We start from the raw sequence: 16,707 nt of genomic DNA, 5'->3' as shown, positions 1-16,707 counted from the left end.
AAAGATTTTAGGAATAACTTCTATTGAGCATTGCAATCAAGAAATTATATATTATACGGATTTTATTTCATCTTTTTATTAAGAACCAAGTTTCTAGAAAAGTCTTTAGATTTAAAAAATACGTGTTGTATTTTATTGGATCTTTTGGACTAGCACTTTCGCGACAAAACTTTTTTGAATTTGCTACCCCATCAGAAGTTTCCACCTAGACTTGGGGATACATTTCTCCCAAGGATACTTCATTTCTTTTATTATTCTATAACGAAGGTCAAAGCAAAAAACATCTTATTATTACTACTTAAGTGATATTACTTCCGATTCAAAAATTGCTTCTACTTACACAATATCAGAAAACAAAACTTTTGCTGACTGCTGCTAATATAGTTAAAGAAAGTTATAAAAACAAGCAAACTAGAGGGTTGAAGGAGGTAACTATTACAGAAAGTGGCTTATCGATAAATAAAGAATCGAACTAGTTGCCAATGGCAGTTATTTTCTTATGAGTAGGTCTTTATACATAACTCGAACAAATTTGCAGTCAATTTCTTTTGAGAGTCAAGGTTGGAGCCCTTTTGGAGGACCCAGTTCACCCCTGGCTGTGCAAGAGGTTCGATGATAAAAAGCTGTAAAATCTGCATTTTTAGGCAGTGCCGCGCGGGGCCCTCTCACGCGCGAGGGACCCTATGCGGTCGAATAGTTCACTTGTGCTTAGCACCACCCCTGCGCTCAAACATCTTCTGATCAGTGGTATATTGAAGAGAGGACGATGTTTCACTATCAACGTTATATTTTAGCTCAAATATCCTTTTAAAGTCATATAATTTCAATAAACGTTATATAGAACCATAGAATCTCTGTGCAGGCGCGAGCGTTCCTCATTTTTTCCCTGGACTTTTGCCAGTCCGGTCAATTTGCTGGGATGAGGAGGGGGAAATTGCCTACGGATGACTTTGAGAAAATAATGTATTGTTTACACTAATAAAGTAGCTGTGGGTTTGGTTGTTTTTCGGCGAAATTTGCATTGAGTATCCAGTCCCTTGGAAAAATTCGAAATGACGGACTGACTTTACCTCTGCGTTTGATGATTTTCAACATTGTAAATATTCTAATACTACAGTTTTTTCCCATGCTCCAATAGTTTTCCTATAGACAACTGTTCTAGTAAACCAAGAAAAGATATCCTTTCTTCAAATCTTGGGCACACCTTTTCCGTTAAGCAAAACAATCTGTTTCCCCTTTATCTTCTCCCCAAAAATAGATTTCCATCTAATAACACACAACACAGGCAGGCAAACCGTTAGTCTCATTGATGTTGGAACCGTGAATTGAAAACTGAGATCTTTCATCATGGCTTCGCGCTCACATGTGGACCAAGGAATAAATGAGCGAAGGCTACGGCCGATTTATGGTTTGTTTATGTTTTCCTTATATTTTAAAAGCATAAGTTCTTTCTAGTATGCTGTGAAAGATTGATAAAGGAATAAAGATTAACTGTTGTGTGAATTCTGTGGTACACATTAGAGAATTTTTGCTTTCGCGCTTTCTATTTTTTCTTGAAAATTTACTTATTGACATTTGCCGCGAAACATTAATTATTTGTGCGGTATCACATATTTTTATTTGACTTTATAGTGTATGCGATGACAAATATCCAACTATGTTTACACTTTTCTGACCTTGATGAAATGTCACTTCAATTATCCTTTGAACTCTTTTATCGCAAATAGCTTTATTTTTACCCCGTTACCCCGGGTGGAACTTAATAGTAGTAAATATTGTCTAACATTCCAATAGTCCCATTGTTTCCCCCTTTGTTTCCTTCTTTTAGAAAATAGACTAACTAGCATATAGACATGTTAGTGTAAACAACTTGAAACCCTTCATTTTATCTGCGATCGGTGTGAAATAATTTTGTTTTTCCCAAGTTTGACAAGGAGTGCACAAAATTTGTAAATGCCACTTCAAAACATATAGCCTCACAAATTTATCTCCAGCTACATAGTGTTGCAGTGTTTATCATAATGTTTTCTATCTCAAAAGGGGTGAGTTTTCATATGTGGAGCACTTGTCACGGTTAAAAAGAGAATTCGATAAACTATTGAAAACAAAGTGTTTATCTACTTGTCAAATGTTGCCAAAACCAATTTTACGCAAATTTACATTTGAATGTTACATTAAATGAGAATATAAGTTCCCTTGAATTGAAAAATAATTCACCAAAAAAAAGTCGTTACAAAGTAATAAAAGTTCCATTTAAATGTAAAATTAAGGAGCAAATATTGATGACAGCAATTTCAGAATTGGGAATTTTTAAGTGTCATGTTCCCAAGTCATGATAATTCCCCCTTGCAAAAGCCTTGACTCATGAATGCTGATGTATTCCATAAAATACTTTTACTTACATTAGCAATGTAACGTATAATAGGGGTGTTTAAACTACATCTGATCTAACCAGTCAGTAACTGGTTAGTTAGCAGTTGCTGAATGTTACAATTTTTAGTAAATTATATAAATGTATTAAGCTGCCTGTGACTTGTGCAGAGGAGAGGGGGGTGGAAGGGGGGAGAAGAGACACCTGTTGGCTCGGACCCAAAATTTTAAAATAAGGCATGAAATGTATGTAGCGATGTTAAACAATATGGGGGGGTGGGAAGGGCTCGTAAAAGTAATGTGTGACGGGCCCCAAAATTTCTGTGCACACCCCTGCCTGTGCCCTTCCGATCCAGGTGGATATTAGCAGAGAGCATCAGTGGCGTAGCCAAGGGGGGTCCAGGGGGATCGGGACCCCCCTTCAAAATGATTAAGTAAATATATGATTGAAGAAAAAAACGTATTGTGCTGAAAACTAGCATTTTACTCGAGTAAAAAAAAAATGAGACAGGAAAAAAATATCCATATATATTTCTCTTGTACAATATATAACAAAAAAAAAAAAATTTTTTTGACAGGAAAATTGATCAAGTAAAATGGGTGGGAAAAGGGAGGACGAAATGATTCGGCTCTGAAATACTTCTCTCGAAAATACTTCTCTCTGCAGTCTCCAAAATATTGGTTTTTCTTGTATCATTGAAGTAGATGCAAATTATGAGAATTTACCTGTTTAGAATTTAACAAAAGGCACTTCTCTGTCTAGTTCCCCAAAAATGTCTTGGAATTTTGTTCCTGCTTGGGCTTTCTGGGGAAAAAGGGAATCTATTTTACATTAAGTTATGCTGATTGTTTTAAATTCAAATGCATTCAAAACTATTACTTGTCATTAATAAGAGTTAAATAAAATTTTCATCTCTAAAATCTATTTTACTTATTTTTAAGATCTCCAGATCAATTTGTCAAATTTCCTTAGCCCCCCCCCCCCTCTTCCTGGCTATGCCACTGATTGGACCCTCTCCGAAATGAAATCCTGGCTACACCTCTGGGGAGCATGATACTGTATATTGTTATTAATTGTGTCAAAGTTATCTAGACTCGCACTAAGCATTCGCCTGTAAATTCTGCAGTAAAAACTGGTTTTTGCAAATAGAAACTTCTCTGAAATTTTCACAGAAAAAAAAAATTCCCCTTGATACTTCAAATTATGTAAAAAGATTGTTAAAAATTCTGTGAGAGATCACTACATTGGTATCATTGTCCGCCACCAGTTGTAGAAGGAAAATTAAGAGCTGTGTATTGTTATTTGTCTTTTTCAACTTTTAAAATAAAAGTGAATGTTTCCACTGTATTTTATAAATCTGTATATCGTTTTCTAATTCCAAGTTTTCTGAGGAAAAACTTTACAGTTGAGGTTTGTTTAGTCTTTGACTAAGGTTTTGAAATTTGCCCTGTTTGCTGGCTGACAATTTGAAATCCCTATTGTGAGCCCTGAATTGATTGTATGTTTTTATGATTTGTTTTATTTATGTACTTCAGAGCCCGTGTGACACACGTCCAAAAATTGTGATTTTCTGTTTTTTAGTGCATTTTATGTAGGAAGAATATTCCACATTGAGCCGTTTGAATGTAATTCTTTTTTTTTTTAATCCTTTTCAATTTTTTACCAGTGTTAAAAGAGTGCTTAAAAAAGTGTTTCCTCTCTGTTGTAAAATTACCATAATGTGACTTACATCCTTCTGGCTCTGAGGTACAGATTTAAGAAAACAAATTCTTAAGTGTCAAAAGAAAATTTAGTTTTGAAAGCTACACATGAGGCTAGAAAACTGAAATGTTTTATTTTTGCAGATTGTTTGGATAATGGAAACAACAAGAAAGCTCTGCAAGAGGCTGACAAACTACTTAAGAAACAAAAAGACTTTCTTTGTGCTAAGGTAAGTCTTTAATAAACGTTATTTAAAACAATAAAAGAGTGAAAATGTGGTATTAAGCAATCTACTCTCAAAAGATTTTTTATTCACATCTGCCAAATTTTTGAGTAAAGACTTTATACATTAAGGGTGCTCTTCACTGAGAGTCTGAAAGATTCGGATCTAATGTTAACCTACGGGGAAAGTTGGAGCTTGTTTTACAAATTCCTGTGGAGTTTTCGGATCCGGTTTTTTTTCTGAGTATTTTTCAAGACCATGTCTGTTTCTTTTAGTTTTTACTTTTTTGATGTGTCCATTCTCCGATTTTTTAAAATTCGAGAAAAAATGAATTTCTTCGAAAACGAAGTACTGTTGGACATTTCGCTCTGTAAAACATCTGCAACTCGTGCTATCGAAATTTTAAGAACGCCCTGACACGCAACATATTTCCAGCTCTCTTTTGAGATCTTGTTTGAAATAATGCGACCATTTTTTAAACAAATATCATGTTCTAACTATTGAAAAAAATTTCAAAATACGTTCACTTCTTGCATTCGCCCCGCCTTATATTAGTAACCTCCCCTTTTTGAGGGGTAAGTGCTAATGGGGTGTAAGATTTATTACCCTCTCATTAGTTCCCCTCAATGACCTCCGCTGGACGTCCTTTCTTCTTTCCTCTTTTCCTTAGGCTTTCGTGAAGAATCAAGTGCTTTTGAAAGTGAATCCATGTAGATGCGTGCTATTAACTGTTAAATTCGCAACATCTGCTTTTTTTCAAATATGTGGTTTGAAAAGAAATAGATTTGAAAGGAATATTTCTGAGTCAAATTGTTTATTTACAATATAATGAACATTGTTACAATGTTGTCGAATGCGAAAAGTTGACATTTTTCCCTTCCAGTAGAAAAATATTTTTATATATAGATTAAATCGTATTCTAGATACTGGGTATTTTGCATCGTTTTACATGTGTTTTATGTTACTACAAATGGTACACACATAAAGTGCTTTCCACAGCTCAACAAACATTTTTGAAAATTATTTGTGTCTTTATGAGCCAGACTCGTCAAATTTCTTTATAAGGTTTGGGAGGCGGAAAATTCAATTGCGGAAAACATTCCGTACACCAACATACTCATTAAATACATAAAAAATCATGAAAAATATATTAGCAATTTAATATGATTCAGTTAATGTAAAAAACACACCGTGGTAGAATTACTAAGCATTGTATGTATTAGTTTTAATGATGTTTTCAGCCTTATGTTGCCGACAAAGCTAACTAAGATGTGAACAATATAGAATGGGGGTTACAAGTTTTCAGTTTTCTATTTTCATTCTCAGAAGCTAGATCAGCATTTTAATACAATGTAGAAAAAATTAATTACAGGCATAAAGGTTTTTCAGGTCACATAAGCACCTCCCCCCCCCCCCGTCCCTTAAAAAAAACATCATTAAAGATCGTCTTAAATTTCGCTTTTATGGCTTTAATTTCAAAAAATTTCGGGAAGGGAGTTTGTGAAAAGTCCTTCTTTGACCATAAAAAAAAAGTCGTCTAAAATTGCATTTTTGGATTTCAAAAACCTGCATGTCCCCAACGTTATTAAAGATGGCCTACAATCATGTTTATAACACTTTGAAAATTTTGCCTCCCCCCCCCCCCCAACATCACACTAAGACTGCGTTTTTAGACTATTTCGAAAAATTTCGGGGAAAGCTTCCGAACTCCCCCCGTTTCCTAACAGAATTGAAGAACCTGAAATTGTGTTTTTGGCGTTTCAAGTTCAAAAATTTGCTGGTGGAAGATCACAGGACCTCTTACTTACTTCTAAATACTACCAGAGATCGTCTAAAAGTGCATTTTGAAAATTTTTATTTTCGAGAAAATTAAAAGGCATAGCCCCCAAACAGAGTGCTTGGGAAAATAGGGAGTATTTCTGAGTAAATAGTATGCTTACGATAAAGATCTTGTTAATTAAATATAGAAATGGTTCCCTCTCCTAAACAAGAAGCTAAATCCTTTCTCTCGCTGTAATTTACATATTACTAGGAGTCAATAGAATAGAAAATGTGGGATCTAAAAAAAGATTTTTGTTCTATACGAATGAAAATTACTTGATAATTATTTGATTAGAACATTCATTTTATTCTGTGACTGAAGACACGATACGATAATTTTTCGGCACAGAAGTGCGTAACACAGAACTTAAAAGAAAAAGTTTGTCTTGTTTTTTTTTTTTTTTTTTTTTTTTTTTTTTTTTTTTTTTAAATTGTGAACCCTTACTTGTACCTATTATTGCTTTCCTAAATGTAAGCTGTTCGTTTTCATTTTTGTTTCAACTTTATGTATTTCTTGCAAATCTGTTTCTTCCCCTTTTTTTTTATTTTTTATTATTGATTAATTAAATGCAAGATGCATGAAAACGAGGCAGAGCGATAAAAACTTTAAAATCTGGCAGAGCGAGGCGTTGAGATTTTTTTTCACCTAAGTACGAGGCGTATTTTTAAAGTAAGTTCCGTTTTGATATAAAAAAAGAACGAGTACAGATAGAGCAAAGAAATTTATTGCACAAAAATCTACCATCCTTACGCTATTTTTTGACATTGCTCCCGTGATTTTCCAAACATTTGTCATAGCGTGGTACAGGTTTTTGTATACCTATTCATAGAAAATTGCCGCCTGTGTAGTCAGCTATGGGATAACATGTTCTCTGAGCTCATTATTGCTGTTGTGCCACAGACCACCTTGGAAAGACTTTAGATGCCGAAACAAATGAAAGATGCTGCGAGCGAGGTGAGGGCAGACCAGAGGATGTTCAAAAACGCCCCAGCCAAAGCCCTGTAAGAGTCCTCATGGTTGACTAAACGGGCGGTAACTTTGTACGAATAGGTATACAAAAACCTGTATCACGCTATGACAAATGCTTGGAAAATCGCGGGAGCAATGTCGAAAAATAGTGTAAGGGTGGTAGATTTTTGTGCACTAAATTACTTAGCTCTATCTGTACTCGTTCCTTTTTTATATAAAAACGGAACTTACTTTAAAAACACGCCTCGTATTTCGAGATTTTTTTTTTTTTTTTCAGGCAGATATACATGTAGGTAATATTTTCGTGCCTCCTGAGAAAAAGGACAACCCTTAATATTTATTATGACAACTAACGAGGATCGGACACTCACAAGACTTATTAGAAAATTTTAATAAAAACTCAATGTATTGAAGTAGAAGCACTATATACACTATATGACCAAAAGCACTGGGACACTTTCAAAAATTCACATGTTTAGGGATTTCTCGAGAAATAATAGACCGATTGCTCTATAATTTGTTTCGCATAAAATGTATACTCTAGTTGTCATTTTCCAATAAAAATTAAGTCTGCTATTCATTTAGGGGACCGACAGCAAATTGAGGAAAAAAGTTTTTTGATAATTTTTCATTGCAAATTGCTGGGAATAAGCTATAATTTTCAGAAATGAGTTAAAAATCTATCAAAAACTTAATTTTTTTTTTTTTGTGAAAGTATCTCTTATACTCATGGAAATATAAGCATTTCTTTCAAAAATGCAAAATTTTTTTGAAGGTTTTCGCCTCATATTACGCAGAGTATTTCGTCAAACGTTACTAAACTTTTAAAATATTTGACAGCATTTTAGAGAAACATAATAATAAAATTTGAAGTTAAAATATTGAAAATTTGTTGAAATATGAACAGTTAAAGCTATTAATTTTTCACTGCGCAGACACGAAAGATAGCAATTTATAACGTTCATAATTCAAAGCTCAGATACATCCTACAATCCATGAAAAAAATTCCGCCGCAATTTCTTTAAATTTTAAAAAGTTATCAGCAATCTAATGAGCCGAATTTCTATAATTCTAGGATAGGCGACGAATGGTAAGGGATTGTTAGCAAACTGGCAACACTTTCCTGCCATCGTTATAGAGTGATTCATGATAAGAACAGATTATTTGTTGCTGGTCCCCTAAATGAATAGCAGACTTAATTGTTATTGGATTTGACGTCTGGAGTATACTTTTCATGAGAAAAAAATTACAGAGCAGAGAGCAACTGGTCTTTTATTTTTTGAGAAATCCGTAAAATTGTGAATTTTTGAAAGTGTCCCAATACTTTTGGTCATATAGTGTATGTAATACCTCATGTATTTTGCCAAATTTAGTAACTGGGAATCTGAGACTTTAAAAGTGCTAGGTTTAGTTTTATTCCAAAATTTCAACGCAAGATAGTTTACAAACATTGAGAATGGGGGAAGGAGTGATTTTTGCCTTTGAGTTTGGAGCAGGGTGAGCACCCTTGCATACAAAGATCAGAGAAAAATCTTTAATTTTTCAAATTCAGGAAATCCTTATCCGTAGCCGTCCGCGACTTTGCCGTTGTTATGCTCAATTTGAAAGAACTTTCACCATAACAACCCCTTGAGAAATGCTATCGTAGCCTTCTCATCTGCATATAGTAATTAGATAAATAAATATTTTTTCAAAAAGAAAAGGGTTCAAAGATAAAGATTAGGGGAATTTTCTGGTCACCAGTGGTGAGAAAAGGCATTTATAGTAGCCACATTTTTTTCTAGTCGCCACTACATTTGTAAAACAGGTAACTAACCAACAAAGTAGTATTTAATTTAGCACTAAAATATAAATATTATCAGTTCAAATAAAGGTTAATGTAACTAATTAGTGGCATTAATGTTTATTGTACAATCAAGTATTAACTATGCAAAGAGGATCTAGTTTTATTTTTAAGAACGTTTTCTGCCAACTCGTATGGGGTTGGGGAGAGTGGCAAACAGGCAGAGGAAGTGAAAAAATTTCGCCAACCGATAACTAGTTAGTCCCCACTTTTATTCGGCACTCGATTTTTCAAATATATTAAGTAGGATCATCCATTTTTAAAGAATATTTTTTGGTTAGAATTTGGAGTTCATTTCGTTAAAATTCAGTGTGGTCATGCAGGCTATCTTTTTTTTTCCTTCCTTTTTTGAAATTATCAATTTTCAATAACGAACATTTTTCTAAAAATAAAACGAATTTATAAATTTATTTATTGCAAATATTCATTCATTCGTTAATTTTTCCTAGATGAGATCAGGAACCGTATTAATGGGGAAAAAAATCTTCGTTTCAAAAATTAATTTTAGTGCAAATGCAAATAAATTAATATCACAAGCGGGATTGCAAAATGCGCGGCAATGTAAAATACCGCGCCTTTTACACTGAGTTATTTTTCTTTTACCTATGTAGTCAAGACTCAAGAGGGAAAGAGCTAGAATTTCCTTGGAAGGGTCTGTAAAAAGCTGCGGTTTCGTTTCGCCGTCAGCTATTACCTCCTCGACTACTCTGCACAGCAGGGGAGCGTCCGGTCTGTCCCCCTGCAAAATGTGACAGGTCACATGATCCACACTTTCATCGGCCACCGCTCGTTCTATTGGTTGTTGAAGTGTCAATCACTTCACTGATGAACATTGCTTTCGTTTAAAGAAAAAGCCCATTTTCAAGCGAGATCGTTTTTCTTCCCCACTGAAGAGCAGCCTTAAGGGTTTTATCTGTGTTTCACTTTGTTATGGCATCATTTCTGACATTTCATGTGTTTTGAAATTAAATTGCATTTACTTCTGTGAAACTTGCTTGTTTTTGTTTACCATATTGTTTAACTTAAAAAATTTAAAATATCATAGGACAGAAGTGCAGTGTGCAAATATGTGAGTTTTGTTCATCAAAATGTTATTTGTAAATAATCTGTTAATTATGTTCAATTGAGAATGAATGAATAAAGAAAAATTATTACATCAATCAAAATAATTTCAGGTTAATGAGTGAATCTTTATAAAAAGCCGTTTTAGAGGGGGGGGGGGGGCGGAGGGGAGAGTAAACTTCTTAAACAAGTTATTGTGCTTAATATACTTGGATGATAAGTAAGATTGCACCAAATACCATAGCTTGCTGATTGCTGAGTATTTGGGTCTAGTTTTTATTCTTTACCAGTTTAAAATGGAAAATGATTTATCTATTTTATGTCTTCTACAAATGTAAATGCATTTAGGGTTCTAAATTATTCTATATTAAGTGTTATTAATTTAAAATAAATAGAATAATAAAAAAAGCATTTGAAAAGTAAAAGTGAATAAGGCTTATTTGGATAATGTTTAACTGCAACTCTGCATAAATATATAATTAGTCCTTTCCTGATAATAGGATTTTATATCTGTTAATCTTGGTAACATGTTGTAAATAAATAGTTGTTTGTGTGTCTGACCTGACATACAAATACAAACCTAGGTTGTGCTTAAAATTATCATTACAAATTATAATTTATTCTTCAGATTTTCTGTTATTTTAGTCTCTTCAGTATCAGTAAGTGATAAATAATTTTATCAAAAAAATTGAGTCTAATTTAAACTGCCAGACAGGGTTTCTATCTTGTCCACTTTTTTATAAAAAGTCCAGGGCGCCGGAAAAAATTGGGCAAAATGGACAAAACGAAAAATTAACTGATTATCAATGCATAAATTAGACTAAAAACATTTTGCTGTTGTACTTTTCGAGTTTTTATTGATCACCTCATAGTAAAATATTTATGTACTCTGCATGTTTTTATGGATATGTTAATGTGATACAAATTACTACTTTAGTAGGGTTGTGGGTACTTCGAACAGTGCAACTGAAGAGACTATAATGAACAAGGGGGTAGATAGCTTTAAAACACATTTGTATTTGCATTACAAGAACAGATTTCACTTCATGTCAACATTTCTTTTATTAATATCAAGTAGTTTTCCTCTCCCTCTTTTTTAAATATGATTTTGAATGCTTTGAGAGTCCAACTTTAAAAAGCTTTTTATTTCTACTTTTTAATTTTATAAATGCATTTATTATGGGCAATAAACCTCCACATCATATGTAAAGATCTTAAAAATGTGCAGCGGATGTGTTTGTTTTCATAAATGCTATTACATTCATTATAACTTATTAACACTAATATGATTTATATACACACTTACATAAACTTCTACTGATCTTAATTTTTTCATTTTCACTTAAAAATATTTTTCAATCAATTGTTTATATACATGTTTGTATACTACTTTTATATTAAAATATTACTCGAATACGAAGAATCTATAAACTTATTTATTATTTTCAAACTTCAAATTTTTAACTAAAAACTCTCAGTTTATCGAAAAAGTGAATGAAATGGGCATAATGACATTTGTCCGGGACGGGTTTTTCTAGGTTTTCTTCCGGGGTGGACAAAATAGTGCAACTCTGCTGCCAGATCATTTTTATTTTTTATCTTTAAGTAATATTTCCTAAAATAACTTAGAGTGTTATAATATTAGTAAGTAACAATTTCATTTAATTTTCTAAAATGGTATTATCCCTAGTATAACTTTCATTCATGGTAAAAAATAAAGTCTGTTTACCAATTGATAAACAGTTAAAATTGTTGATTTTCGGTTACCAAATGTTAAAGTAATTGGCTGAACCTAATATTCGGTTTGTGTGCAGAATAAGCAATAATTACAAATCATTATTTGCATTGATCTTCCTTAAGCAAAAAAAAAAAAAACAATTGTCGGTCTGGGTATTTTAATCAGTCAAGACTGGAGACCTTAAGCTAGAAGTGTTTTTCTTTTTCTATAAAAAGTTTGTTGCTTGGATATACATACAGAGATGAAAATATATTAAAATTTTAACTTATGCATTTCCATTAATTGATGCAATTCTGTCTTGTGTGTACATGTACATTATCAGTTTTAGTGTGAAAAGTAGCCTAGTAATACTTCGATGCACAGGAAATAAAATTGTCTTACAACTTGCATGATCAAAGTTAGTGTTTTCATGTGAAATACTGAACATTAAAAAAATATTTAAAAAAAAAATGTTGGAGTACAAATTTTTTTAATATTTAAATTCGGTATTTTGTGCAAGAAAATAAAATTTTTTTCAAATTTTCATGGGCGGAAATAAATTTCTCCAGAAAAAAAGGCGGAGGTGGAACTGGTTCTCGAAATTTCTGTTTGCTCTTATTGTACATGTATTTTTTAAATGAAAAGTTTCTCGATTTTTTTTCCGATTAGGTTGTCGAAAAAATGCAATAATAATGAAAAATAATAACAATTATGTCTAAGCAGTGAGTAAATACATGAATAAAATTATTATAATCAATATCAGCTTGAAGTTAAGTAAATAAAACATTAACATTTATTTTTATGTTAAAAGTCATGAAAGCAAAAAATTATTTTGCTTTAATTAGTTCTCAAAATATGCTTAATATGTATAGCCTAAAGTGAAGGAGAGTAAGAAGGGACACGATCCAGCTATTTTAAGTTTTTTGTATGGAGGAAGATTATGGGCTAAATTTCTGCACAGATTGCAAAAACAAGGGTCATTGTTTTATGCTTTTCAAATCCCAAGCTTATCTTGAAATCAAGAAAAAAAAATGCTGCCTCCTCAGGGTTGTAGGTATTAGGAATATTTTAGTAGAAGCAGCTGTTACAATGGGGCAAATAGTTTTAAGAAGGCTCTTTCTCTTCATTGGGATTGATAATTTGACTAGGACCAACGTAGCTGTGCTCAGAGCCTGTTGCTGGTCGTCACACTAGTATTTGTATCCAAATGCCAACCGAATAGTTAGTGCCTCCTTAATGATAAGGTTCATCTATGAAGTGATTAGCACCATCCCAATACTGTGTTTATTTACAGAGCTAGTTTTAAGATCTAATATTAAAAATACCCCAAACTATTGTTCATGTGTTTTCTGAAAAAGTGGTTTGAAGCACACTTGCAATTTTTCTTGCAAATTTCCACTGAAAAAATTTGAAATTTATTTGTTCTCTAGCTTTGACTATTTCCTGTTATAAGTAACTTGAACTGCTGTCTTCTTATCTTTTTATTTTTATGTAACTATATTTTAGGCTTTAAAAGCACTTGCTTTGGCCCGTCTTGGAAGGCAAGATGAAGCCCTTCTTTCGTTACAAGAAGTCCATGATGAAGATCCTACTGATGATCCAACTCTTCAAGCTATGACAATATGTTACAGAGAATTACATAAGCGTTAGTAGAAATTATTACTTATTAGTTCACTCAAGAAAATATGCTAATATTATAAAGAGAGAGGGCGGTTTCGTATGTTTATATGTTTGAGATAATCTCCGGAACCATTGCAGCTATTTGAAAAAATCTTTCACAATGAAAAAGGTACATTCTTACTGAGTGACATAGGCTATAAATTATGCATATATGTACTTATCCTAATTTTTTAAACCAATAATTTTTCTTCACTCCTAGTTTATGTTTTGTACTGATCTATTCTTGGTATATGTAAACACAAGCGCTGATTGTCCTGTACTTGCAATGACAAAAAAGTTAGAGGTTCCTTTGGAACTGAATGCCAAGGAATAGAAGCAAGTGATATAAAAATCACTTGGCGGCGAAAGAACCACCAAAAGCTTTACATGTACACTGGTAGCAAAATTAAGAGATGGAAGGAATTTTCAAACATTTTCAATAAAATATCACATAAAACCTGGACAGTTAGTTGTCATATAGTAGCACTATGTTTGTTGGAGTCGCTGAGATGAGTTTACGTATTATTCTGGACATTGCAAAGGCAGCAGGAGGTATAAAAGTCTGCAGCCAGCTTCTCAGCTCATTCCATTCTAAAACACAGTAACGATTTGTATTGTGTTTCTTGAATAATCTTGATGTTTTTCTTGATTTTTGGGTGAAATAAGTGAACGTCATTGTTTAGGCGAAGGTATGAGGTGGAGAATTGTGGGTAGACTTGAGCAGGGCAGTCCCAATCTCAGGCTGCTAGGGAATTGTGTGTAACTCCAAGCATTGTTTCGAATTTTTGGAGTCAATTTAAAAACATTGGGAAGTGTCAAGAAGACCAGGACAAGGTTGTCTGAGAGCAACAACTCCCAATAAAGACCAGTATTTGTTACTTACAGCCAAGCGCCAGAGAAAGTCTACAGCGACACAGCTGCTGCCACAGGAACATTAGTTTCAAGGAAGACAGTTGCCCAGGAGGCTCTGTGAAAGAGGGTTGTATGCCAGGAAGCCCACCATTTTTGCATCTTATGCACTCCTCCTACAAACGGGAGCATGTACAATGGTGCAGACAGCACCCCAACACCGGTCACACCTCCAATGGGCTATCTTTCTTTTCACAGTTGAGTCCAGATTCTTTCTAGAACCTAATTCTCGGTGAATATTCATATGGAGGGAACCTGGAATCCAATACCATCCCAGTAACATCATGGAAAGAGTCCATTTTGCTGTTAGAGGATTGATGGTTTGGGCAAGGATCATGCAGGATACCCCGCACACCACCACTCCATGTGTTTGACACTGGTTCTGTGAACACCCAGAGGTACAGGAAAAAGATTTTACAACCCTATGTGTGTCTTTTCAGAGGTGCTATTGGTTCTGAATTCGTTTTTATGGATGACATTGCCGACCACATAGTGCCGTCCCAAGTTGAAGAGTATCTGGAAAGCAAAGATATTCATTGATTGGATTGGCCAGCCAAATCGCCTGACCTGAACTCGATTGAACATACTTGGGATGCTCTTGGAGGGCTCTTGCGATACTCCAAACCCCGCCCAGAACCATTGAGAAGTTAAAAACTGCTCTGGTGGAGGAGTGGGGGGGGGGGGGTCTTCTACAATCACTCCATAACTCTCTTATTAATAGCATGCATGCTCGTTGTGCATGCTGTCTATCTGTCAGAGGTGACCGCACACCATACTAGTGGCGACCACACACCATACAAGCCTCACTTTCATTGCCATCTTTCATCCTAAAGTTCAGTACGCATTGAACTTTTGGCAATAATTCTTACCAATGAATTGCACTTTAATTTTTGCTTTGCGCATACTATTGTCGCACTATATAAGTTATATCCATACCGAATTTCATTTATTTTTATCCAATATTTCTCGAGATATTTGGGAAAATGCTTTCCATCTCTTAATTTTGTTCACCACCCGTGTATTTGAGGCTGCAGAGTAGAAGGTATATATCATTCTGTTAGCCTTGGACATTGCGAACCATTTAGAGTCGCAGAATTTTAATGCATCAAAATTCATTCAAATGAGTTATAACTGGGGTTCACTTCAAGTAAATTAGTTTTTGAATTCAAGTAGTGCAGATAGACGATATTAATCTGTGTTTTCTAAAATTTGTAATTTTGCATGCGTTTCGGGCTGAACTTTGAGGTTTTTAATCCATACTAATATTTTAAGAGAGAAAGGGTTTATTTTGTATGTTTATATGTTCCTGGTAATCTACGGAACCGCTGCACCTAATCAAAATTTCTTTGTATGAAAGGCAAACTTGCACAGTAAAATCTATACTTATATTATAAAGAGAGAGAGAGCGGTTTTTGTATGTTTATATGTTCCAGCCGAGGACTGCAGTTTCGTGCTTATTAGCACTCATCAGCCCGGCATAGGAAAGTGACTGAGCTGGAGATGGAAAACGTCTTAAGGAAGCCAAGAGTGCCAAACAAATTGGTAGCTAATATAGAATTAGTGCAGACCAGACGAGTGACCGAAGCAATGGTTCGGTTCAACTCGAGGATTGCAGACAAGGCATGGTATATTCAGTAAATTACCACCCAATAGCCAGGGCTAAAGCATGTATTTGTGCTTTAGCCCTGGCTATTGGGTATTAATTTACTGAAAATATTAATACATGATTGCAACCTACTGAATGAGTATGTTTCCAATCACAAAACCAAGTTACTAACCGATCAGCGGCTCGCCTGTGATACCAGAACGCAAATTAATGTTTATTGGCATTATCCTGTGCATGTAAATGAAAAAAAATTTAATAAATTAAACCAAAATCATAGGCACACTGAGGATGTGTGTGTGTAGTTTTTAAAAAAAACTTAATTGGAGCAATTTTACTTAGTATTTGAAAAACTGACCACTCCAGATTTAAACTACTTTGAATGTCTCCCTTCAGAAAGACTCCATACGTTTCATAGGAAAAAAAAAGATCCATTTGGAGAGAAAAAGATCTGCCCTCTAATTTATTATGGATGTTTGAAGAGCCACTGTTTGAATGTAGAAGTCGTAGATTCAAAAAGAAGTAAAAGATTAAGACAACATTGAATGAGGTGTCATTTTCACATTTGCCGGTGACTCTTACTAAACTATTCATATGATTTCCCTTGACAAACGTGTGCAGATGTTTTTTAAGCCTGTTTAAAGTCGTCTCTTTTTAGGAATTCTGTACGATCTCTGTATCTTAAGAACACATATAAGAGCCCATATTCATTGTATTAAAATTAAAGGCGGTGTTCCAATAATTTCGTTGCGAAACTTTAATTTGTCTTATGTATGCAATGGAACTGGACCCCAAGTAAAATCAGTATGAACTAATATGATTTAGAGT

The 16,707-nt window shown here is 33.9% G+C and overlaps 1 protein-coding gene across 1 annotated transcript in view; it reads left to right on the top strand.

Moving 5' to 3' along the window:
- Window positions 1–1,299: 1,299 nt before the first annotated feature.
- The window catches only part of LOC129220323 (N-alpha-acetyltransferase 25, NatB auxiliary subunit-like), a 72,646-nt gene continuing 57,238 nt past the window's right edge, over window positions 1,300–16,707 (top strand). Inside the window, 3 exon segments of the mRNA XM_054854722.1 lie at window positions 1,300–1,408; window positions 4,216–4,301; window positions 13,215–13,353. Coding sequence (XP_054710697.1) covers window positions 1,348–1,408; window positions 4,216–4,301; window positions 13,215–13,353 — 286 coding nt within the window. The 5' untranslated portion in view covers window positions 1,300–1,347.

Source organism: Uloborus diversus, chromosome 4 (genome assembly GCF_026930045.1).
Source record: "Uloborus diversus isolate 005 chromosome 4, Udiv.v.3.1, whole genome shotgun sequence".
Lineage (NCBI taxonomy): Eukaryota > Metazoa > Arthropoda > Arachnida > Araneae > Uloboridae > Uloborus > Uloborus diversus.
The sequence above is the reverse complement of the archived record's forward strand: the minus strand, read 5'-3'. Positions and strand labels throughout refer to the sequence as shown.